Source organism: Mus caroli, unplaced genomic scaffold, assembly GCF_978045245.1.
Source record: "Mus caroli unplaced genomic scaffold, Mus_caroli_1 scaffold_1, whole genome shotgun sequence".
Lineage (NCBI taxonomy): Eukaryota > Metazoa > Chordata > Mammalia > Rodentia > Muridae > Mus > Mus caroli.
In genome coordinates this window covers 173,829,921-173,855,113 of record NW_028227256.1, presented here as the reverse complement: position 1 = coordinate 173,855,113, position 25,193 = coordinate 173,829,921, and the positions used below count along the sequence as shown (strand labels likewise).

Below are 25,193 nucleotides of genomic sequence, written 5' to 3'. Positions count from 1 at the left end.
ACACACACACACACACACACACACACACACACACACACACACACATGCATTCTATGGCCCTACTTATATATAATCTAATAATTTTATAATATCTGTTGTGACATTTTGCAAAGCACAGTTGTTGACTTTCAGCAAGACTAGCTAGTAAATAAGGGCTGGCACTATTCCCAGGTCCCAAGTAAAGCTACATGGTGTGATAAGCTAAGATCCTCTAGACCAGTGGTTCTCACAGTTCCAGTGCTGTGAGCCTTTGATACAGTTTTTCATGTTGTGGTGACCCCCCAACCATAAAATTATTTTTTGTTACTACTTCATAACTGTAATGGCTACTGTTGTGAATCATAATGTAAATATCTGATTTGCAGAGTATCTGATATGCGACTCCATGAAAGGGCCATTTGACCCCTGAATGGGTCACAACCCACAGGTTGAAAACCACTGTTCTAGGAGCTTCAGCAATATGTTAAATCCATCCATCCATCCATCCATCTACTAATTTTAAGAATATTTATTGCATTTCTGCAACATGCCAAGCTCTGTTGGAAATTATCTGAATTTTTAAAGACTATTTTGGCTGTTTGTAGAGGGTGTGCTAGAGGAGAATTGAAGGAGGAGAAAAAGCTAGTGGAGTGTGGGTGAACCCCAGGCAAGAGACAAAGGTGTCCTGGAGTAACACAGACAGAAGGAAATACACATACATATTCAAAAGTACATATTGGGAATATATATATATATATATATATATATATATACATATATATATATGTAGAGAGAGGGGGGTGGATTATGAGAGGAAGGTTAGAAATGAATCAAGAGTAACTGTCAGAGCTTTCCTATGAATGACAGGGTACAAGCTGTCAACATCTCCTGACATGGAAGTTTAGTAGGAGAAATAGCTTGCCACTTGGGACAGATGCAGAGCACTGTCTGATTTAGTAATCTCAGCTTTGTGCTTCCTACACAGCCAAGCAGAGAGATTGATTAAGTCTTACTTCTGTGAGTTTAAAGTACAAAGAAGAGTTAGGATTAGGAATACAGTCTGGGAAGTCACCAGCCTCTAGATAGTATTTGTAGCCACAGAACTGGATAAGACTCTTGCTTCTGAGACTTAAAACATACGGAGAATTAAAATAAAGACAAAACTAGGGCAGGACAGAGAGGGAGGCAAAGAGTTTGTGCTAGTGCGAGTTTGTGCCATGCCCATAGTATATAGTAGGTACTATGGAAGTATCAATTTAGGTCAGCTTCACTAATTCAAAAACATGGTTATGAAGTTCATGGTTACTACTGAACGACTGTGGGTTAGATCAAGCTGAATTAATATATGTGCACATGTCTACATCTATACACACCTCACTTTATATTTTAGGTTACAGAAAGTGTGGCAGAGAAATGAGTGGGAATATCTGACATGAGATATTTACTACAGAAAAACTAATACACTTACCCTAATACCAAATGGTGCTTTCATTTGTCATTATCAGTAGCAAAGCAGTCTTTCCATAAAAATTAAACAGCCTCTGCAACAGGAAGCTGTAACTATTCTAATTCCCTAATGAAGAAAAAGTGTCGAACAGTGAATAACAGAAGCTGTCAGAATTAAAAGGAGACACATTGAATTAGAAATCTGAACACCAATAAAGCCACATGAAAAGTCAATACATAGCTAAAGGCTTGAGCAGTGACCTAAGTGATGCGTGCAGAACACTTGGACAAGTGCGCATTCTTTCCAACTGGGATGTCCTAAAAAGCAGAAAATGATGATGTAGAAAGCAAACTCAACACATATCATAGAATTTTAATTATCCTGTGACTACAGTGAAATCAAGCTAGAAACCAATAGGGAAAAAAGTGTGTGTGTGTGTGTGTGTGTGTGTGTGTGTGTGTGTATACTGTTCAACCAAGACCTCACAATAGAAATAAAGAATTTTTAAAACTCTTCATGACACAATATATCAAAATTTGCCCCCTCCTCTCTGTAACCTACTGATTAACGTGTGATACAGCAGCTACATGCATAACATCTCTAGAGCAGGGTGTATTATTTTTAAAATATCAATGAAGTAATGTTATCAAAGGCTCTTATATTTAAAAAGATTTTTAAAGGCGGGGGGGGGGGGGGGGGAGCGTGAGATGTCTCAGCAAGCAATGGTGCTTGCTGTCAAGGCTGATGATCTGAACTTGGTCCTTGGAAGCTCTGAAAACTGTCCTGTGACCTGCACAAACTTGCCATGGTGCACATGCATTCCATCTTAAACACACAAAATAAGTAAATCACTGCAATAAAACAAAAATTAAGGGCTGGAGAGATGGCTCAGTGGTTAAGAACACTGACTGCTCTTCCAAAGGCCCTGAATTCAAATCCCAGCAACCACATGGTGGCTCACAACCATCTGTAATGAGATCTGACTCCTGCTTCTAGAGTGTCTAAAGACAGCTACAGTGTACTCACATATAATAAATAAATAAATCTTTATAAAATATTTAAAATAATTAAGATAAAAATGGAGATGGACATTGTGTGTGTGTCTGATTTGAATGTACTTGATTTTGGATAATTTCATTTCTGGGGCTTTATTTCCTCCTACATAAATGTGTGTGTGCATATGTATGCATGCATGCATGTGTATGTGTGTATGTGTATGTATGTGCATGTGTATGTGTGTGATATGTACATAAATAAACTGATATAAAGCAATTTCTTTAAAGAGCCCTCATAACTAGCCTGGAAATAAATACTGGAGAATCAGCAGGATTTGAGGCAGGTATGGATGCCAGTCTGAATGACCTGGTGGGCATGAAGACTGGAGAAACCTCTACCTATGTCCATCCAGTGACCCCTTGCATCTGCCAAATATCTTGAATTATTGTTATTTTTGTCCTGCAGAGCTGGTTTCCAAGCAGCTAACTCACCATAGCTGACATAGCAGCACATTCTAGCAAATCACCTTATCTGTCACACAGCTCATTGAAATAACGATGCTGTCAGGTCTGGGATGCTGCTTGGGAGATGTGCTCCAATGAGATTCGTGAAAGCTCGGCTGTCACTTGGAAATGACATGTGCTATAAGAAAAGAACATCATGTTCAGATGGTTTGCTTGTGCTGTTTAAGTTTTAGGTTCTTGAGTTGAAAGAAAACTTAGAGACTTTCTGAGATCTTTATAACTCCTGGGTACTCTTAAAGGTAATGTTTGTTTGTCTGTATTTTTCTTTGCTTTCCTTAATATGATTGGTTACTTGGATATTGCATTGGAAAAGTAACTAATAAATGACTTAGTTAGGATTTTATGGCTTAAAGAGATACCATAAACAAGGAAACTCTTATAAAATAAAGCATTTTAACTAAAGCTGGCTTACAGTTTAGAGACTCAGTCCATTATCATCATGGCAGGAAGCATGGTAGTGTGCAGGCAGACATGGTGCTAGAGAAGGAGCTGAGAGTTCTACATCTTGATTTGAAGACAGCCAAAAGGAGACTGTCCTTCCAGAAGGAGATTGGAATTACACACTGGGTATAGCGTAAGCATAAGAGATCTCAAAGCCCATTCCTCACAATGACACACCTCTTCCAACAAGGCTATAACTCCTCATGGTGCCATTCCCTGCAAGCCAAGCATTCAAACACATGAGTCTATGGGGCCAAACCTATTCAAACCACCACATACAGATAACATTACCCGCCGGGAGTGGTGGCACACGCCTTTAATCCCAGCACTTGGGAGGCAGAGGCAGGCGGATTTCTGAGTTCGAGGCCAGCCTGGTCTACAAAGTGAGTTCCAGGACAGCCAGGGCTATACAGAAAAACCCTGTCTCGAAAAACAAAAACAAACAAACAAACAAACAAAAAACAAAACAAAAACAGATAACATTACCCAATTAATGTTTTTGCACATGCCATTTTCTCTTTTCTTCTGCAAGTGCCATATACTTGTGTATGTGTTACTGTCAGATAGAGACCACAAACAGCTTAGAGGAAAGGAAAATTGGTGTGAAGAATTACTTCCCTCTAATATTCAAAAGTGACTGGATACTATAGAAACTATTCATATCATATTACCTTACAGATGTGGGAAACTGAGGCTAGAGTTCAGCCACACTGGAAAAGGTATGCTTGTGACCCAGTGGATTTCAAAGTTCCTAGTTTACCTGATCTATGGTGACTGGGCAACTGAAAAACAACAGCTAAGTCCTACCAAAGCATGCTAATATGCCCAAACTGTAACGCTATGGCAGATTCATAGGCTATGTTGCATGTACTAGTGTGTGGGAATCTAAGAGTAGCCTTCCTCAGAGTAATATTAGTAGAATAAAAATGTAAGAGTCACAATGTTAGTATGTCTCAAATACTGTATAGCCTATACTTCTAGGAAGTACTACATCAATGCTTTTGCTGTTTATTTGAAATTCTAATTTAACTGGGAGTTTGTTTTATTCTCCTCCATCTCGCAGTCTAGTCTGGGATACAGGCAGAGCACAGGTGAGCTATATGGGTGCCCAGCTAGCAAAGAAACCAAGAAAATGGGAGCTCTAGTAACAGAAGGCAACTCTAAACCCATGGGAAGTCTACCACCGGGCAGGGATTCAAGGTTGGTGTGTGTGTGTGTTGGTGTGTGTGTGTGTGTGTGTGTGTGTGTGTGTGTGTGTTTATCCTCGTACCCACACCACCCTGAGCCAGCTGGACATAGCAGGAGAGCCCTTCCCTTTGCATAGTCCCTGGATCACCTCTACTCAGAAAGTCGAAGCTGTGCTCACTATTTGGACAGGACACTTAGGAGAATTGCTTCCATATTCTGAAGTATGTACTGAAGAGCAGACTGGAACAAGAATTAATAAGTTATTAACCACCAAATGAAGCCTTTTCCTCTCCCAGCCACCCTTGGAAATATTTTTTATTTACCTGTTCTATGAAGTCCCTTTCCTGTGACATGAGATATGATGGATATAGTGCATTACTCATGTGCAGTTTTTTTGCAGTAGATAATGATATCCTATCTTTGGTATTTGTACAGCATTGTGGAATTTGGACATTTCTTTGCCCAATCCCCTCAGTATTTCTTTTTCTTCAAGAACTTGGAAGGAAAGAATATAGGAAGTAAACTTAGAGGATTCTCCTCAACTCTTCCATACCACACCACACAAGCTCAGCCCCTCACTTTAACGGTGGGAGGGGCTGTTGCCTGCCAGTTGTGAAGGAGTGGTAATAATAACCTTGCTGTGTTCTGGCTTCCATATTTTTAGCTGGGCTGTCCCAGCTGTCAACTAGAAAGTTCAGTTGAGTGTAGCCCAATTCTTTCTCAATGGTTTCAGCCCAAAGTGTGATCCTCAATCAAGGCCATGTTCTTCTAACAGGGGAATTGGAAAAAGAAGAATTCAGAGTTGGAAAAAATGGCCACCAGAACCTATGACAAGGACAGTTTAGTCTGATATTTGCCCTTGTAACAATAATGAGCCAATATTTTAGAAACAAGTAATGCCCCCTTCCCCCACCTCGTAGAAAAGAGTTTATGAAAACTCTATTCAGGAATTGTATTTTGTTGGAGAGCAAAATATTTCCCACTTTGTAATTCCCCCTTTATGTCACTTAATAATATTTAAGTTGTATTGACTTGAAAGCATAAGGCTTATAGGTTATTATGCGGAAAATATATTTCTCCAAAGCAAAAGCAATTCCTTCTGGAGCCTGGAGAATAGCTACTCACATCTTGACTAAAGATTTTTATTTAAAAACAAAACGTTCCATAACACTTTAGACCAAGTGGGGAACTTGTGAAGACGATTACAGAATTTGCTCATTTTGTAGTTTCTCAGAGCTATTGATTTCTATCCGATCCCTCTGAAGCATTTCTTATAACTCATATGCTTCAAGTAATGAAGCTCTCTATAGTTTGGTGATGTTACATTTAATCTAATATATGATTGTTGTAATGGGGAATGTTATAAAAATAATAAATCATTCATACTTGCTTTTATTCAAAGTCTTCCTGATCTTGTGAACCACAAGAGTTCATTTCTAAGGGGAGTGGATGTGGAAAAGTTAGAGAGCAAGGCACCATCGGATTTGGTGTCTATCAGGGGCTGGCCTCCTGATTCATAGATGGCATGGGTGTGCTACACAGGATAGTAGAAGGGGCTTTCTTTATGAGGACACAATCTTATTCATGTGTGACATGTAACCCCATTTAGATCAGAGTACTCACCCATCTCAGTCCCCTGTACACCTACCTGAGAAATGCTTACACTGACCATGACTGTGGTCACAGGAACTGGTTCAAGCTCTCTCTTCCTTGGTGGTGGCTGTTTCCTGAAGAATTCCTCCCATTCTCTGCATTAACTGCCCAAGAGGAAGGAAACAAAAGGATTGCAGTTTATAGTCTAGGTATCTGGGAGGTGTGTGACAGGGAGCTCAGGCCAGAACAGCCCTTCACTGAAAGGAAGGAGGACAGCAAGAGCTATGGGAGAGCAGGGGGCACAATAGTTTCTCAACTTTCTCATCATTACCTGACCTGGATTTAATATGTGTCCATTTTCCTTCATAACACAAACACACGTGTTCTCATTCTCCATGTACTCTCCTTTCCTCCACTCTACCTCTATCTATCTATCTATCTATCTATCTATCTATCTATCTATCTATCTCTATCTCTATCTATCTATCTATCTATCTATCTATCCCTATCTTTATCTCTCATACCCTTGGTCTCAATTTCTTTCATGTCTTGCGAACATTTTCTATTTCAAACTTTTGAGTTTCCCTGGCTTAATGAAGAGTTGGGGACTCCATGGTTACGCACTGAGTTTTCTGCTGGGTGTGGACAATCAATATTATTCATGAAGAATTTAATTTTAGAGCTTGAGCAATACTAATGATGGTATATGATAATTTTATCATGTGATTATAACATGTATGCTGTGATCTCTCAGTGGCTTTTGAAGAAACAGCATCTATACATGGTTCTTTTACAGAAACTAGCTAAATGTTTCCATATATTATAAGCCAGAACTCTCACTTCCTTCATGAGATTTACACCCTAATAAGGAAGACTGGGTTCATCAAGGAATAAAATGACTATGAAGGATGGTTACAGAAAACAGTTTCACGTGGTCTGTGAATTGTATCCTGAGTATTCTGAACTTCTGAGCTAGTATCCACTTATCAAGGAGTGCATATCATGTGTGTTCTTTTGTGACTGGGTTACCTCACTCAGAATGATATTTTCTAGTTCCATCCATTTGCCTAAGAACTTCATGAATTCATCATTTTTAATAGCTGAGTAGTACTCCAGACACTATTGTGGATCCCAACAAGTGCTTACTGACAGGAACCTGATATAGCTGTCTCCTGAGAAGCTCTGCCAGTGCCTGACAAATACAGAAGTAGAAGCTCACAGCCATCCATTGGACTGAGCACAGGGTCCCCAATGGAGGAGCTAGAGAAAGGATAAAAGGAGCTGAAGGGGTTTGCAGCCCTATAGGAGGAACAACAATATGAACCAACCAGTAACCCCAGAACTCCCAGGGACTAAACCACGCAACAAAGAGTACACAAGGAGGAACTCAAGGCTTCAGCTGCGTATGTAGCAGAGGATGGCCTTGTGGAACATCAGTGAGAGGAGAGGCCCTTGTTCTTGTGAAAGCCGATGGCCCAGTGTAGGGGAATGCCAGGACAGAGAAGCAGGAGTGGGTGGGTTAGTGATCAGTGGGAGGGGGGATGTAATAGTGGGGTTTTCAGAGGGGAAATGAGGAAAGGGGATAAAATTTGAAATGTAAATAAAGAAAATATCTAATAAAAAAGAAAAAGAAAAGAAAAAGAAAACAGTTTCACATGGATTCATGTTTCACAGTCTTTCCTGCACACACCTGCCTCTGTCTCTTAGAATACAGGTCTCACAATAGTTACCTAAGAAGTCTTTTCTCAGCAAATCCCCAAAGAAATCTAAGGCACAGGAAACTAAAAGTATTGCTCGGAGACTCTCACATGCTAAGTGTTAGAGGCTCAAATGAGGAGGTTTGACACAAGGACATTTTCTCAAGCCTAGAACTAGCTAGAGATGTCTTCCATATTTATGATTTTCTCTCAAACCTACAGTTTCACCTCCCTCACCTATCTTGTACTCTTTTTCTTCGATCTAATGCTTTCATTAGGTTTATTGGTAGAACTGAGAAAATATAGAACAGTGGATGAGTTCAGGCATGTCTATTGCTAGCACATATAGGGAAATTCTTGGATCATGCTATGTATGCCTTCATCATTCAGGCAGACCTCAATAGGCCAGTAAATTTCCAGAAGGCACATTATGAGCCGATAGGTTAAATGCCGGAACCTAAGTTGGGAGAATGTCCTGTCTGGCCACTGGGGTGCAGAGAGCACCACCATCATGATGCGCAGGGGAGGTAACACAGTCTGAAATGGGGATCCTCAGTCCAAGGTTCCCCAGGTGGGAAACAATGAAGTCTGGAACGATTGCTGTGATTCTCAGGCTCTGGTGTACTCTGGTGCCCGTGGTTGGCGGACTGCTGGGAGTTGGGAACAGGATTCCCAATTGGGGCTTCCTCAGCCAGTGTTCAGGTGCCAGGCAGGAAGGGGAAGGCAGAGCCCCACACGGGTGGAACCCTCTTTGGTTTCAAGTTAGTGCCAAGAACACAGAGGAGCTGGGAGCAAGGCCTTGTCCAGGAGTTTTAGGCTCAGCTCTTTCCAAGAAGTCCTCCAAGAAGTTGAGGAAGAAAGGGTTTATTCAGCTTACACTTCCACATTGCTGTTCATCACCAAAGGAAGTCAGGACTGGAACTCAAGCAGGTCAGGAAGCAGGAGCTGATGCAGAGGCCATGGAGGGATGTTCCTTACTGGCTTGCTTCTCCTGGCTTGCTCAGCTTGCTTTCTTATAGAACCCAGGACTACCAGCCCAGGGATGGCGCCACTCATAATGGGCTCAGCCCTCCTGCCTTGATCACTAATTGAGAAGATTGTTTACAGCTGGATCTCATGGAGGCATCTCCTCAAGGGAGGCTCCTTTCTCTGTGATAACTCCAGCTTGTGTCAAATTGACACAAAACCAGCCAGTACACCCATACTAAGTCATTGTTTCCTGCCCCACCAACTGTCTCCCCCATCCCCACAGCGACTTGGTTCTCACTTGGTTATCTGGTGCCTCTGTACATTGTTCTCTTCTCATATTTTATTTAATTTTTACCCATGTCAACTTCACAGAGTGTTTCAATATCCCTGCCTTTGCCCTGTCATACATACACACACACACATTTAATAGGAGCTCAGAATTAATGGCCACTGGCTGGGTTGGTAAGAAGACTGGGAAAAAAGCCAACAAGAACTTAAGGGCCTTTCTTCCTTTCTGTGAGTTCTGGGAGAAGTTGATAAAGGAATGAATTCCTATCTTCTTTGCAAGGGAACACAACATTCCTGAAAGAAGAATACTGTTGAAACTATTGGTTCTCAAAGGAAGGAACAATTAAAATGTCAACATTTGGGAGTTTTATTTAAGTCACGTTAGTAAGTACTGTCTAACTGTCTGATGTTGCCTTTTGTTATGAATTTGGCTTGGAATGGAACCATACTTCCCACATGCAAAGGATTGTTCTCCTATCTCATTATCTTCACAGTGCTGGGGCCATTGCTGCTTACTAGGTCTACTCTGATCTTAATAGAGGTCACAAGTGATTGCCTAAGCCCTAGACAGACATTAGATGCTCACATTCATCCATTCATTCATTTATTCATTCAGTTTGTCCCAGGTATCTTTTCATGTCTATTGGCCTAAAACATGGCCATCATCCTGCAACCCTCTCGAGTTAATGAATGAAGCCCAGACATTGAAGGTGTTCCTCATTTTCCTTCTTCCATCCCTCTGTTCTTCCTCCCCCTCTTATTCTTTGTCATTTTCTTTTGACCTTTTGTTAAGGATATTGAGTATCTTTTGATTCATTTGTTTCGAGCATCTCCACGTGTAAAAGTCTCTATAGTTATAAGAAAAAAATTGTCACATGACTCTGATTATGAATTGAACTGAGTCCTGACTTGGCAGTCAAGACCTTGGGTCCAGGTCTGAGGATGTAGTTCAGAGCCCAACATTTACTTACCACATGCAAAGCCATGGATCCCCAGAGTGCTGCAAAAAGAGAAAGGGAGAGCAGGTGATGGGAGAATTTATCACTATAGCATCGGGCTGGTCATAGTCTTCTCCTGAGACTCATTTCCTTGTGCTTGCCATAGATATAAAACTGGAGGAGAGTGAGATAATTCTTCCATCCAAGTACTAACCAGACCTAACCCTGTTCAGTTTGAAAAATCAGACTGGGTATGTTCAGGTTGGTACATCTATACATAACAATGAGCCAGTTCTCTGTAATTCTTTGGTGTCTATTTTATTGTCAAGCATCATGTGAACACAGTCACTTTAGTAAAACACTCGTGACTGTTTGCTTGATTGAATGACATTGAAAATGCATTTAAAGATTAAAATCTTTAAATTAAAATTAGTTTCCCTTCTAATAAATATGACAATGCATGCAGTATTACAGTTCTCACCACTGTTGCCCTCAGTAAAATTAAATTCACCTACCCCAAATTACATAGGTATAAAAATCTTTCTATTTGTAAATAATATTTAAAAATTTTTATCAGTTCCTGGTAGACTTCCTTAGCTAGAACAAGACAGTTTTCTTTGTTACAAGTACAGAGTTATTTGCCCCCAGCTTCCTAGGTTTTTTGTTTTTACCATTAAAAATCGTGTTAAATAATTCTCATATGTTATCATTTTTGCTTGTTCAATTCATTTTGCTGTTGAGCTTTTGGGATCTCCATTGGCAGCTTATGATGTGGGGGAGTCTATTCTATTTTCTTATTAGCTATCAGGAGGCTTTTAAAGTCTTTTTCTTCAGTTTTTAGAGATTTGGCTTTATTTTATAGTTTCTTCCACTCGGGCTTTGGTTCTCTCTAGAACTACCAGTACTGGACTACAGACATAGCAATAGTGACTGTTCTGGTTACCTTAACTAAAACCCTACCACAACGCAATTTAAAGAAATAGAGATGTATTTGGACCGATAGTTTCAGGGGCACACTCCACCGTGGCAGGGAAGCACAGGTTTGGAAACAGGTAGCTATCTTGTCACATGACCTCATCAGTCAGGAAGTGAAACAGCAAGTCAACAGAAAGTAGGAAAGGTTAGAGAACTTCAAAGCCAGTCTCCAGTGATCCACTTCCTCCAGCAAGGCTCCACCTCTTAAAGGTTCTACCAACTTCCAACTCACAGCCACCAGCTGGGGACCAAGTGTTCCCACCCATGATCCACTTGAGAGACATTTTAATAATATTCTGTGATTAAACCACCGTCTGTGTCAAACTCTGCCATTTCGCACTTTGTGCTTCAGTCACCATCTTTATAAATTCCCTGCTTTGGAGGAAGTTTCTTTTCCTTCCCTAGAGACTTCCCTTGAGGTATGGACTGACCCAAATAATTCTGTTATACATGGACTTTTTCAATAAGTTCTAATCTCTTCATGTCCTGTGTTGTCAATTATTACCTTATTAGAAGTTTAGATCCTCGCTTGTTTCCAGCACTGCCAATCCAATAACTGATTGCTTCAATTGAATTTTTAAACCTTTTAATCATGAGCACACCTTTAATCCTAGTGGTCAGGAGGCAAAGGCAAGTGCACTTCTATGAGTTCCAGGCCAGCCAAAAGCTGTATCTTGAGATTTCATCTCAAAAACAAAAACAAGAACAAAACACTTTTAATCATTTCACTGGGCTAATTTTTGGCTGCTGAACGAGAACACTTGGGATTCCTAACCAAGATGAAAGGAAGGTTTATTCGGCTTTCAGTTTCATAGATTTAAAATCCAGAGTCTTAGTCTCTTGTTCTCTCACCTGTAGCTTCTCATCTCATGGTGTCCAGGAGGCAAGGAGAGGAAAGACCCCTACAATCCCTTTCAAACGCACATCACAGTGCCCTAATTTCCTTCTGCAAAGCCTTACTTCTTGGAGGTTTCATTAGCTCCTAGTAGGAACACAGAGTAGTAGCTAACCTTAAACATGGGATCCTGAGAGGATATTCAAAGTGCCTTATTCTTATTATTTATTATTCTTTATTATTTCAAAAAATGTCCCTTTTAATGTTCCATTGAATGTTTGTGTCTTCCATTCAATCTGATCAATGGTAGCCATGTGACTCTTCTCCCTGGTGAGCCTCTAAACTATTGAAGTGTCGTGTGGAATATAAGCATATAAATCACTCTCAGACTCTTGGGATGCAGCCTCTAGAGGCTTGCCCTACTGGATAGTAAATGGCAAAGCAAGCAAAGCCCGCGTGGTGATCAAAAGTGTTCCTTAGTCTCCCTCCTCAGCTTGGTGATTGAGAAGGTAGCTATGGGATTCATAGAAGGGGGAGAGTGTGCATCACAAGCATGGGTTCTTGCTTTTGGGCCTTATCATCATCTAACTTAATGGTGAGCCACTATAGTAAAGATTTCTGCTCATCAATTTTGAGTTTAGAATTTTACTATGTTTAAGAATACTTGAAGGGGCATTATTAAGAAAATTTTATTTTCTAACCAGAGTGAATTGTTCTTTTTAATCAGAATTTTTACTTTTAAGCCAGTAGTTTCTAAAATCACCATTTCTATAGGTGACCTAATTGACAGATTATGAAATAATGATAGAAGCATGGTTTTGTGCAGGAGTTAAGATATCCCAATTATCAGAAAAACATGTCAGGTGGAGGAGACATCACCTAAAAATTGCCCTTGTGAGTCCAAACCAGAAAAGTAAAGACAGATTTTTATGAGCCACTTAAAAAAATTCCTCTTCATGGTTTCAGGATATTTGAATAGACGTTGGAACTGCACTGAGCTCTTAAGTTTCACTATGTGTCCATGTGTGTATGTAAAAGTAGGTATGTACTTACATGTGAGCACATTCATGTGTGAGAGTGTATATATGTATATGTGTACATATGTGTATGAGTATGTAATACATGTGTAAATGTGTGTATATATATGTATATGTGTGTACATACATATGTGTACATGCACATTGTGTACATGTATTTGTGTGTCTGTGTACATATGTGTGTATGACATATGTAACATAGTATGAATGTTGTAGTCAGAGATAAACCTTGGATGTTGGGGCAAATGCTTCACCTTGTTTGAAACACAATGTCCTGTTGGCCTCTGCATATGTCAGTTGAGTTGCCCACAGCTACCAGGAAGTCCCCTGTCTATTTCCCTCTTACCATGGGAGCACTGGAATTACAGGTGTGGGATACTGTCAGGTTTGTGGGGCAAATGCTTCAACCACTGAGCCATCTCCTAGCCCAGGATTCACTCTTTCCACAACTGGAGTTTTAACTGATACTTTGAAAGTTTCCTCTTCCTTTCTGAATGGTTTGAGAGCAAAGATGTCTCGTTATGCTCTTCAATGCTCCCCTTTAGCCTTCAAACCAACGACTTCTAAATGCTGTGAAGTAAATTGATCGAACCATGCTAGGTAATACAAATGAAGCTTATAGGAACAGGCTGACTGTGATCCTTTTCTGAGGAGAAGATGGATTAATAAGATAGATTCTGCCACAGACCCAACTCTCAGGAAACATCTGAAAGCCTTTCCAGAAATCTATAATGACTAATGTGACTCCTGTTGATACGTGTGTGAGGCTCATTAGTAACTGGTTCAAAAGCTAATGACAGACAGGTTTTCGTATTGCTATTTGGGACCCATATATGTGTGTAACTTAAATTTTTTTCAAAGCCTATTTTTAATGATGGTTCGTAAACACTTTAACCTCCCTTTGAGCTCACCACCTACCAGACGTAATGGAAAAGAAAGGATATGAGGGAAGCGGACCCATTTAGAAAGGTTCTTTGTGTTGTCTGTAAATTGGCAATTCACAGGTTAGCAGTGGCAGGCAGCTCCATCCACTCACTAACACACCAGCAGTAGAGTCTGGATATCAGCAGTGGTGGCATGACCTAGCAGAAACAGCCAGGCCTCAGCCTCAAAACTAGTCAGCAGGAGGGTCTAGGGAGGAACACCAGGAAAAGCTCTTGGCTGTGCCTCTCTGAGCAAAGTGAAGATCAGCAAAGATGCAAGACCAACAAGCATTGCACAGCTGGCTCTATATGCATGCCTAGCTCCCTCTCCATCACTGTCCATCAAGCCCTCTTTATATTCTCTCCAAACACCAATGTCCTCCATGGGTCTTGCCTCAGCATGTGCCTCTGTCTCAGCTGACATCACTCTGCCAATCATCCCGAGTCTGTGGAAATGGCAAGAAGCTGTGGCACACCAACCAGAAGTTTTTGGTGTCTTCCTCTCTATAGAGTTCCAACAAACAGAGCTCAACTATGAAGTGTAAGACCAATCAATACAAGCATATCCTTAGCAAAGAATCCTTCATCACGTGTCCTTTCGTGTGCTTGCTTTAGCAGAACATCCTCTCTCCTGTGTCTGCTTCAAGGAAACATTCCTTCATGAGTCTGCCTTAGTCTTTCACCTGTGTTCTGCTTTAATGAAATGCTCCTGCATGTGTTTGCCCCAGCAAAACACCATTTAACACAACCGACTTTCCAAAGAGTCCTAAGTTTCCACTTCATATATGAGAAAATACATACTTAGGAACAAGAGAATGGTGGACAGAGAATTTTGAATACAGGATCCCTCGTCCTAGGGACTGTTTGACACTGAGGACTGGGTGACTCTTGTTCTGAGGCTTAGTCTACACTTTGTGGAATATTTAACAATATATTTACTGAATGCTAGCTAATAATATTCCCTTGAGGCTTGCAATCCTGGAAGTGTCCCCAGAAATTGCAACATGTCTACCAGAGATATTTAACAAAAGAGAAATAAAATTATTATGTATTGTTGACCCCGACTTTTGTATGAGTCCCTCTAGCCCTGGGCAGAAGTATGAATCAGTCACTGTCTTTCTTGGTCTCAGTCTTCTCCTGGTTTTCCCTACTACAGAGATGAGAATGCCTCCTTTCCTCTCTCTCATAATGAGCCATGCCCTGGTTATTGTAAAGAGTACACTGCTCTGGTCTGTGATTTCTATATTGAAAATTCTATATTGAAATTCTGACACTTAAGGTAATAGTTTTAGAAGACAGCATTTTTAGGAAGTTATTGTATCATAAACATGAGGCTTTTTTTTTTAAACTAAGATTAGTGACCCTTAGAAGACGTTCTACATTCCTCTAGTCTCCGCACTCAGAAAGCTAAGGCAGGAGGATTGTGAATTTGAAGCCAGTGTTGGCTACATAGTGAGGCCTTGTCAGACAGAGACAGATACAGAGAGACAGGACTGAGAGCAGCTCTCCGCTCCTTCAACTATGAGAAGATAAAGTAAGGACATCCATGAAAGAGAAAGCAGACCCTTGGCCAATAGTGAGTCAATTGATGGCTGGATCTTGAGCCCCTCGGCTTCTGGCACTATAAAAAACAAAACAAAACAAAAAACTTGGTGTTTATAACTGTCTGGTTTAGAGTGCTTTCTTGAGCCTGGATGATCTGAGAATACTTTAGCAAGCCTGAATTGTAATCAGTCAGGTTATACCTTTTATCTTGACTTTTATCCAGAACAGAAGTCTGACATAGACTGTTCAATAAACATTTGCCAAAGAAAAGTCACCTTTGTAACATAATAATTTTCGGTGTCTATAAGTATCTACAGAGGCTATGTGGCCAGAGGTTCAGCCAGGACCCATGGGCTCCAAATGCAAACTATTTAGGCTAAATTGCAAGTGAATTTGCTGCAAGTAGCAATATATAGCAACATGTAAGCAGCGTGAAGTGAAGTCAAAGAGGAGAGTTTCCATGGGCCTTGCAGATGAGACGTTTTTGGCTCCAGTGGTTTAGTGAGCTGAGGCTTCAGCTGACCTAGCAAGAGCAGATGGGAAACTTAGAGCCTAATAAAGAGTACACAGGAGATAACAACTGGTCCTCAGCCAAGATTTAAATGCTGTATGAGAGGCAGACAATATCTCAGAGAATTCCCATTGTTTCTAGACAGGGTAAGAAGGAGTTGGCTGCAGCTGGGTGCTACAGATAGAATCCGGGCCAGGCCCCAAAGGTGCCTTTGTTCTCTTGCAGGGGATGGGAATGTCCCTTCTTCAGTGCCGGCTATTTTATTGCTGTCGAAAAATTATGGCCAGTTAAAGTTGAATTACATCCCCTACAAGACACACCGAAGACTTTTCCCTCTGTGCCACAGAATGTCACCTTAAGTGAGAATAGTGCTGTTGCAGATATAAGTAGTTAAAATGAGATGTGTAGGTCTGGGGTCCTGATAAGAAAGCAAGCCCAAGAAGAAGATAACAAGTGAAAAGAAAGGCGGACTCAAGTGCTGCAGCCAAAAGCCAAGAGCGTCTAGAAGCCAGGCTGAGGTCAGAAAGATTCTCAGAGGCGTCAGAGGAAGTGTGGCCCTCCTCAAAGCCTTGAGTTTGGACTTCTCTCAGGTAGCTTGAGTTCGTTTGGTTTAGTCTGTTCTGATCTAGGCAGATCTATTCTGGTCTGGTCTGGTCTGGTCTGGTCTGGTCTGGTCTGGTCTGGTTTGGCAATGCTGAGAACTGAACAGTCCAGGGCATCTTGCATGCCAGGCAAGTGTTCCCCCAGTACACTCACACCCAGCCCTAGTTTGGACTGCTAACTCCCAGAATTGAGACATTCAGTTGTTTTAAGCCCCTGTGGCACTCGGACATGGAAGCCCTATGCCATCTCCAAGGACAAACACCATTGCTCTCTGTGTCCCCTCCAAGCAGACTTGAGAACCTCCACTGTTGTCATGGGTGATGACTGCCTGTTTTGATATTCAAATTCTGCTCTACCAGGTGGCTCCTCCCCTGGGAATTACCAGTCTTCCTCAGCTGTTCTTACTCTGCCAGGTTGGCTAAAAGCTAGGAACCACATGGGCACTGCTTCCAGAATGAAAAAGGGCAGAAGGAACAGAGCTGGTCCACTCTCAGAGAAAATCTGCTTGGGTGTCCCTATGACCACACATCCTTCTCTGTGGCTCCTCTTTTCATCCTTGTTGCATGGAGCCAGGAAGTATAGCTTGTGTTTTCCCTGTGAGAGGCCAGGTTCGTGTATAAATCAACATCTGTGGCCATCAAAATGTCTGCCTCCAGAGAGCACTCAGACACAGCATTTTCTTAAATTTGGAATGACAAGAACTGAGTTCAGCATGCTTTCTATCACTGAGGTACATTCCTCCAATCCTCTCTCCTTTCAAATATCAAATGTCCTTACACATGTAATGTTCTATATCCCTGGTAATCACGATCCTCACAAGGAAATGTGTCAACAGGATGTGTTCTCTTCATTACTTCTGAATACCTAAAGACTAGCTTAGTTCATGAACTACGTACATGTAAGCCTGCTCTTTTGAGAGAATTGACTTTAAAACACTCACAGTGGCCTTGCATCAGAATGAACGAATGCTGTACATGCATTTGGGATGGCAATGCTTTAATATATGCCAGAGGATTATGCCACCCTCTGACTCAAACAGCTGGTCACATTCAGCTGTTGAGGTGTTTTTTGAGTTTCATGACAGTCTTAGTGACAGTTTGCTGCTCTGGGTTCCATCTCATTAAGACCTGGATAATCACGGCTTGAATTAGGAAGTATTAAATAAAGGGTGAGAAGAGATGAAACCCAAATTACACAGCAAATATAGTAAGTGAAGAAGTAAAAGCAATGGAAAGAGCTAAATGATGAAATAAGGTATGGGAGAGATGAGCCAGTTGGTCTCCTATTGGGGCAGATGTAACGGTGAATGAGACGTTCTTTTAAAAACCACCAATTTTATTGCCATTATTCCAAAGTCATAAGAAAGAGATGCGTACTGTACCAACCTCACTATCCAGGTAACCAGCAGGAATGGGGTTTTCTTGTTGATCAGGGTCACTTGAGAAGCTGTAGTCTTGTCACAATGGGCAGTGCCTCCGCTGCATAAACACAGCAAATCCTTTTTCTTCTTTTAGCACGGGGAACAATGTAGCATCATAAGCGCCTTCATCACCAATGCTTTGTGCAAGTTCCTGGCTTCCCCCAGTCTCCACTGCACTCAGCACAGCCCTGGGTATTTAGTGCATGTAGATGCCTGACTGCTCATGGATGCAGGGTCTGGGAGTGGAGGCTGACTGGTGTCTGCTTGACCTCCTAGGTGCTGAGGTGACATACATGAACATGACCGCCTACAACAAGGGCCGGCTGCAGTCGTCCTTCTGGATTGTGGACAAACAGCATGTGTACATTGGCAGTGCAGGCTTAGACTGGCGATCGCTTGGACAGGTAATTTACCCACCATACCCAAACTCAACATCTGTGGCCATCAAAATGTCTGCCTTCGGAGAGGGCTCAGATATGTACAGCATTTTTTGAGATACCAAGGACTGAGTTCAGGATGCTTTCTACCACTGAGGCACATTCCCCAATCCAGTGTTTCTTACATTTATCTGCCTGGTTTTTAAGAGGCTTGACTTTGTTTAATGTGGAAAAACAAACCTTTCCTCTGGAGGATCATTTTATCAGGTAAATAATGTGGCCGACGCTGAGTCAAAGCTTAGGAACTCAGATGCTACTGTGAGCGTCTTCAGAACAAGTTGCATATGGGGTTGTAGTACCTAGATTCGAGGAGTAGGGACGCTACTACACTATCAGTGAAACAGGAAACCGTGCCAGCTCAACACAATGTGATTAGGGCAGAAATCATGTGGCATATTCCAGTAGACGGTCTTCAGATGGAAATGTTATCATACTCTTCACAGCTAATCAATGTCAAATGTCTTGAAAATAAACTTAGGCAGTCCTGCAATTTTCATATATTTGTGCTGGCCAGAGCTGATCCATAGAGGATTCTAAAACTGCTGTATTTCCGTGTGTCTATGGGAATTGGAAGCTCCCAGTCACTGGGTGCTTCGGGCACCTGACCACTTATTCTACAGACCCCACACATACCTATCCTAGGTGGCCTTTGGGTAAGAAGCACTAAAGGGAGACAGCACCAAGGTGCCAGTATTTATCTGACCCATGAGGAAAGGTGGCATTGTGCCAGATAACTGGAAATGGGAGGCTGTGTGAGCACTGACTGTTTTGCATAATGTAACTATTAGCCTCTCAGATTCCATTCTTTCCTTCGCCTTCTTAGACTTCTGCCTTTCCTGCTCCCCCATCTAGTCCTCCTAGTTTATGGTGAAGTAGGCAAGCATGCTGAGATATAGAAGAAATAGGCATTATGCAAACAGGGTGTCAGCAACCCAGTTGTTTCCCTTTGCACTGAAGTGTTGGTATACATCTAAAAGAAAACTTATCAAGTGTGCTGATGTTACATTAAGGAATGACAGAGCTTCCTTCTAGAATAGTATGAGCAAGAGCAAGCCCAAATTTGATTTCTCAATTTCTCTCCTTGGGTCATCCATCATAGTATGGTTACTAGCCAGTGTGTTCGTAGATATGTGTGCATGTGTCTGTCTGTCTGTCTTTCTGTCTGATGTGTCTATCTGTTTTGCCTGTCCCTAGCAAAGGGCTTTATTCTGTGTTCGTTGAACACCAAAGAAAACATATGGGAGGAAAATGAAAGATTCTTAACAGAAACATTTAACAGAGTTTTACAAGGGAAAAAGTGACTTTACTGACCTAAAATAGCACTCAAACCACAAGCAGGTATTATCAGCCTGTGTCCATGGGCTGATATAAATTCTTCCAACTTTTATAGTGGATATTGGTTTTGTTTAAGGTTGTTTTCAACCGTTGGCTGTTTTCAGCAAATGATTACAACACACACATATATTATTCTGGGTTGGGGCATGAAGGAGCCCACAACTGAAGATTAATAGGCATTTAGCTTAGGCTGTAAAAGCTGATTACATGGGAAATCCAAGGCATAGTAAGCTTCTTACATTGCTTGCTTAAAGGCAGGTTAAGCTTAAACTAGCTGAGTGCACAGTAGATAGCAGTTTGCTTGGGAGGTCTTCATGATCACAAGGCATTTTATGAACATGGCTGCAAAGCTGGCAAAAGTTCACTCTCTTCTGAGACAACAGGTGCTTCCCCATCTCCACCACACCACAGCCAAGGTGCACTTTCTGGTTTCAATTTTAAAAGAAAGTCAAAGTAATCTAAGTTAGACTATTATTAATATGACAGTCTCTCATTCCAGCTATAGATTGGAAAACATGCCACAACTCTCTGGAGAGGAAGACATTGTCAAAGAAAACAATGCATATTTTGTATCTATTCAGAAAATTAAGTGGTATCTACAGAATTAAGAAATGTTCTGGGGAGGCTAAAGCAGGAGGATGTGTTGGTGGGAAATGTTTAAGCCATATGATGTTCCCCATATGGGCTTTCTTGTGGAAATATGTTCTTCTGCTGGTTGTAAATTTAATAACAAGTCAAACTCCTTGTAGACCAGAGATGTGGGCCAAGACAGGAGAAGGGGGTCATTTCCTAAATGCTTCCATTTATATGTCAGACACTGAGTTTATGAATATTTTTTAAAGATTTCATTTTTAATTGTGCAAGTGTGCATTTACATGTGCGTGAGTGAGTGTGTGAGTGTGTGAGTGAGTGTGTGTATGTGTGTGTGTGTGTGTGTGTGTGTGTGTAGGCATCCAAAGGAGTGTAGGTGCCCTCAGACCAGGGACATTGAATCCCTCAGCACTATATTTACAGACAGTTATGAGCTACCAGTTTTGGGTGCTGGTAACCAAACTTAAGCATTGTGTGGGTCGTCTTTCTAGTCTTTGTGATAATTTTTTCATTTGTCATAATTATCTAATGGTAGATATTATCTCTATCCTCCTTTTATGTTGATCCCAGAAAAAAAAATATAACAAACAGATCCTGATCCTGCCATTCCTTCATTCAAAATAATAAAACACATTGTAGCCTGTTTAGGGTTGATGTTGACAATCTTAGAACAGTCACATCAGCCAAATCTGCCTCTTCCATTTCATTGTTATTGATCTGAACCATTCACATCAATTAACCCAAAGTCACCATGTTTTATTTTGTGGCTGCTGAACAAAAGTCCTAAAGACTGTCTTAGTTAGGATTTTATTTCTGCCTAGTGATACCATGACCAAGGCACTTCTTAGAAAGGAAAACATTTCATCGGGACTGACTTCCGGGTTCAGAAACTTAGCCCATTGTCATCATGGTGAGAAGCATGGCAGTATGTATGATCATTGCTAATAATGATCATCTGAGACCTGAAGGAGCTGAGAGTTCTACATCTTGATCCAAAGGTGGCAGGGGACTGTGTCCCTGGACCTAGCTTGAGCATCTGAGACCTGGAAGCTCACCTCCATAGTACCACACTTCCTAAAATAGGGCCACACCTACTCCAACAAGGCTACACCTCCTAGTAAGTAATACCACTCTTTATGGATCAAGCATTCAAACACATGAGTCTATGGCAGCCACCTATTCAAACCACCACAAAGACAAAACCAAATCTAGTTTCTGTGCTTTCAGGCATCTTCCCTGTGTTCCACAGGGAAGCTGCACTCTTTTGATAGAAGTGTAATGCAGATCCCATCTGGAAATAGTAAGTGCTTCCCTCCATCAACTGCCATATACCCAGGACCTCTTTCTCCTTGTCCCTCTGACCCTCCTCCACACCTAAGCATAAATACTGCCTCCTGTCTGGCCCATCTTTGTCACACCATTCTTGGTTTTGGTGCTATGTTATTGTATGCACAGTGAAGAAACCATCAAAACAGTTGGGTCATGATTGGGGAAGGTTTTTATCGTGGACCAGAGAGAGAAAATATCTAGAGGCATCTGGAAGAGTCCAGAGCAGAGAGAGGAAAAAAGAAAAAAAGAAAAAGAAAAAAGAGAACTGGACAAGGACAAGGTTCCCTGTGTGTGAGAAGGGAGAGTTGTGGGAAGGAACAGTGGAGGTAGCAGAAAATGAAAAAGTAAAAGCAGTAAGGACGGGGTGAAAACCTTGACTGTAGAGAGAGTAACTTCTGAGGGGAGAAGAGTGAGAAGGCTAGTGTCAGGGCTTTGAAATGTATAGCTAGTACTTGTGACTAGGGACTGGGGGATCCTGAATGATTGCTGGGCTTTGATCTGCTCATCTCTGCTGCAGGAACATGTCAATAAAGAGCTGTGTGTCCCTTTTTGTCAGAGGCAAAAGGAAACCTGTTTCACAAATTCCTGAGCAATGCTGGCTTTTATGGGACAGTCAGAAATCCTTCTATAGCCCAGCTTGAATTGAGCCTAGGCTGTCATTTCCGGACACTCACTCTTCCTAAAACCTAATAGTTACTCAACACTGTGTCACCTTGAATGAGTGTTCCTTTTCACCGGAATACACCTGCCAGGAGTCAAGTTCAACTTGTTCCCTCAGCTTTATATTTTGTGAGTTTCTCTAGTGAAATCTAGATTACGGCTAATAATGATTATCTGAAATCTGTGCTAAGTGAAAGAAGTGATTAGAGCTGATCTTCCAACTTCCCTGTGTCCTGGCTTTTCTCTATGCATGCAGGAAGGTCATGAGTTCCTTCCATTTTCACCATGTCTCTTGCTTGTAAATCATTCAATTTGGGGTCCTGTGTCCTTCCAGGAAATGGTGATGCTAAAATTCAAACCTATGCCCTTCAATGCTGAAGTTTTTGCTTTTATTTGACCTTTACCACCACTAATTTTTAAAAATAAGGTATGCTTACCAAAAAGCTATGTTTATATTACTTCATTGGGATGAGAAAAATCAAGTCACAATTCTTTCAGAAATCCTGTTCGCTTGCATCCAACAACATGCCCTGCATTGCCCCAACAATATACAATGTGGTGGCCCTGAAATGACATCTCTTACTCATTTCTGAAGCTTTGCAAACTCCCAACATCTCAGGGGTGGATTTCAAAGACCAGGAGGCCCTGCATATATGTTTGCTTCTGCATTCCTCATCTCCTCTTGTTTTATTCAAGGACTCCCTTAGGATTCCCGCCCACAGGGAGGCCTGTGGGAAGAAAGAACACCTCTCCACACTTCCCACTTCATGAGCACCTCAACACCCCAGGGAGGAAAGGAGAACTGTAGCTCATTAAAAAAAATGGAACAAAAGGCCAGCTAGTTTGAGAAAGGAAGGCATTCAACAGTCTCAGGCTCTGGAGGCGGGAAGCTGAAATGGGAGAAGCTGGGGAGGGAAATATGAAAATCAGGCTTTTAGAAAAGTTACATTTATAGTCTTTGAGCAAACCCTCTTAGCTTGGAGTTGAAAGGTGGGATTCAATAGGTCCATTGACATCAAGAACCTGGCAACTTGGGGAAAGGAGAGAAATTTAACTATTGTTCTTTAATGGGATTATTGTATTATACTATACGTAGTTATTGAATAGTGTTCTTTAGTGGGATTGCAACAAAGAAGAATAGGCTTATTTAAACCCTGAGCGTGTGCACATTTTCATCACAGCTACTTTTATTGTGGAAGAAATTAAAAGGTACACATGAAAATAAATCAGTTCTTGGGTAGGAGGGTGTGGGGATCAGGAGAGCAGAACCCACAAAAGTGTCTTAGTCAGAGTTTCTATTCCTGCACAAACATCACAACCAAGAAACAAGTTGGGAGGAAAGGGTTTATTCAGCTTACACTTCCACAGCTGTTCATCACAAAAGGAAGTCAGGACTGGAACTCAAGCAGGTCAGGAAGCAGGAGCTAATGCAGAGGCCATGGAGGGATGTTCTTTACTGGCTTGCTCAGCTTGCTTTCTTATAAAACACAAGACTACCAGCCCAGGGATGGCACCACCCACAATAGGCCCTCCAGCCTTGATCACTATTTGAGAAAATGCCTTACAGCTGAATCTCATGGAGGCAGCTCCTCAAGGGAGGCTCCTTTCTCTGTGATAACTCCAGCTTATGTCAAGTTGACACACAAAACCTGCCAGAACAATGAGGAAGACCCTAAAACTCAGCAATTTGTTCAGACTTCTGCTGCATGGACAGGGGACCACCTGTCCAGCCCAAGATCTGAGTGATAAGTTGGATCATAAGCTTTTAATCTCAGAGCTAGAAATTAATCTGGTGGTCACTCATTTTCTAAGATGTATATATGATAGATTATTTCAGGGACATGGTATTGATCATTGCCTGGAAAAAAAGACTCTCACTATCTAAGATTGAGAAACTATGTGCTTCCTTTAAATAAATTTCTTCAGTGTGCTAAGGCACTATGAAAGGGTGGAGAGGGTGTGCCTCTCATCATGCCTGGTTGACTTTGAGACACTTCTCATGATTAATTTTATAGATCCTTGAAGCCTACGCATAGGGACACTGAGGTGAGGCAGAATCTGGAGCTGAAGGCTGGTAGTTCATTTACCTCTAACCTACAGAAATCTGGGCTCTGTAACTCTAGGAGTTTCATATCCACAAACTCAAGCAACTGCAGTCACTCTGACTGATAGAGACAGTGAGCAAGAGCAGGAAGAAATATTTGATGGGAAAGAGCTGGCAGAGTGGTGTCACAGTGACTGGTGAGCCATGAGACAGGAACCAGAGAGAGCAGGTGACACTGTTCCCATCACCTGGAGCTGGGGCCCCAGAAGAGGATAAGACTGTCAACAGAGATAGTCTGTCTTCAGAAGGTATTCCTGATGTCCTTTGGTTTGTTGGAGAAACAGTAAGGAGATGGACCACTGTGGCTGTTTATAGCTGGAGCACTTGGACAGTGATAACATTACTGAGCCTAAAGATGCTGATTTTGTCGTAGCTGCTGTTTCTAGCATGATCACTTGGTGGACAGTGACATGAGTCAAAATCACAGTCCTTCACCAGATGTTACTATAGCCTGGAATTAATGATGAAAAAGTCACTAAGACCTACCCAGTGTTTGAGTCCCTCTCGTGTATCTCATTGTGTGTGTGTGTGTGCACATGTGTCCATGTATACATGTGTATGTGTCAGAGGATAGAGGTCAGCTGCAAGTGTTTATCCTCAGGATGGCATCCCTGTTGCCCTCCCCCATCCCACCTTACCCCAACCCACCCTCACCTTTGAGACAAGGCCTCCCACTTGTATCTGAAGTTTTTCAGTTAGACTAGTCCTGAGACTCAACCCATCTTTGCTTCCCCAGTTCTGAGGTTACAAGCACATGCTACCGTGTGTGGCTTTATAGAAAGTGGATTCTGAGGAATTAGGGATGACAATCGGGTCCTTCATGATTAC

At 41.6% G+C, this 25,193-nt stretch overlaps 1 protein-coding gene and 1 pseudogene across 5 annotated transcripts in view; one reads left to right on the top strand and one right to left on the bottom strand.

Annotated features, from left to right (window-relative positions):
* The window catches only part of Pld5 (phospholipase D family member 5), a 353,497-nt gene that overhangs the window by 233,137 nt on the left and 95,167 nt on the right, over positions 1 to 25,193 (top strand). For 4 of the 5 annotated variants that reach the window (XM_021158929.3, XM_021158940.3, XM_029483515.2 and 1 more), the window contains one exon: positions 18,186 to 18,313. In XM_021158929.3, coding sequence (XP_021014588.1) covers positions 18,186 to 18,313 — 128 coding nt within the window. Of the gene's footprint in view, positions 1 to 16,119; positions 16,477 to 18,185; positions 18,314 to 25,193 lie in introns of those variants that run through there. The other variant, XM_029483533.2, reaches the window with a different exon arrangement.
* LOC147006279 (small nucleolar RNA SNORA17) lies at positions 1,962 to 2,036 on the bottom strand (annotated as a pseudogene).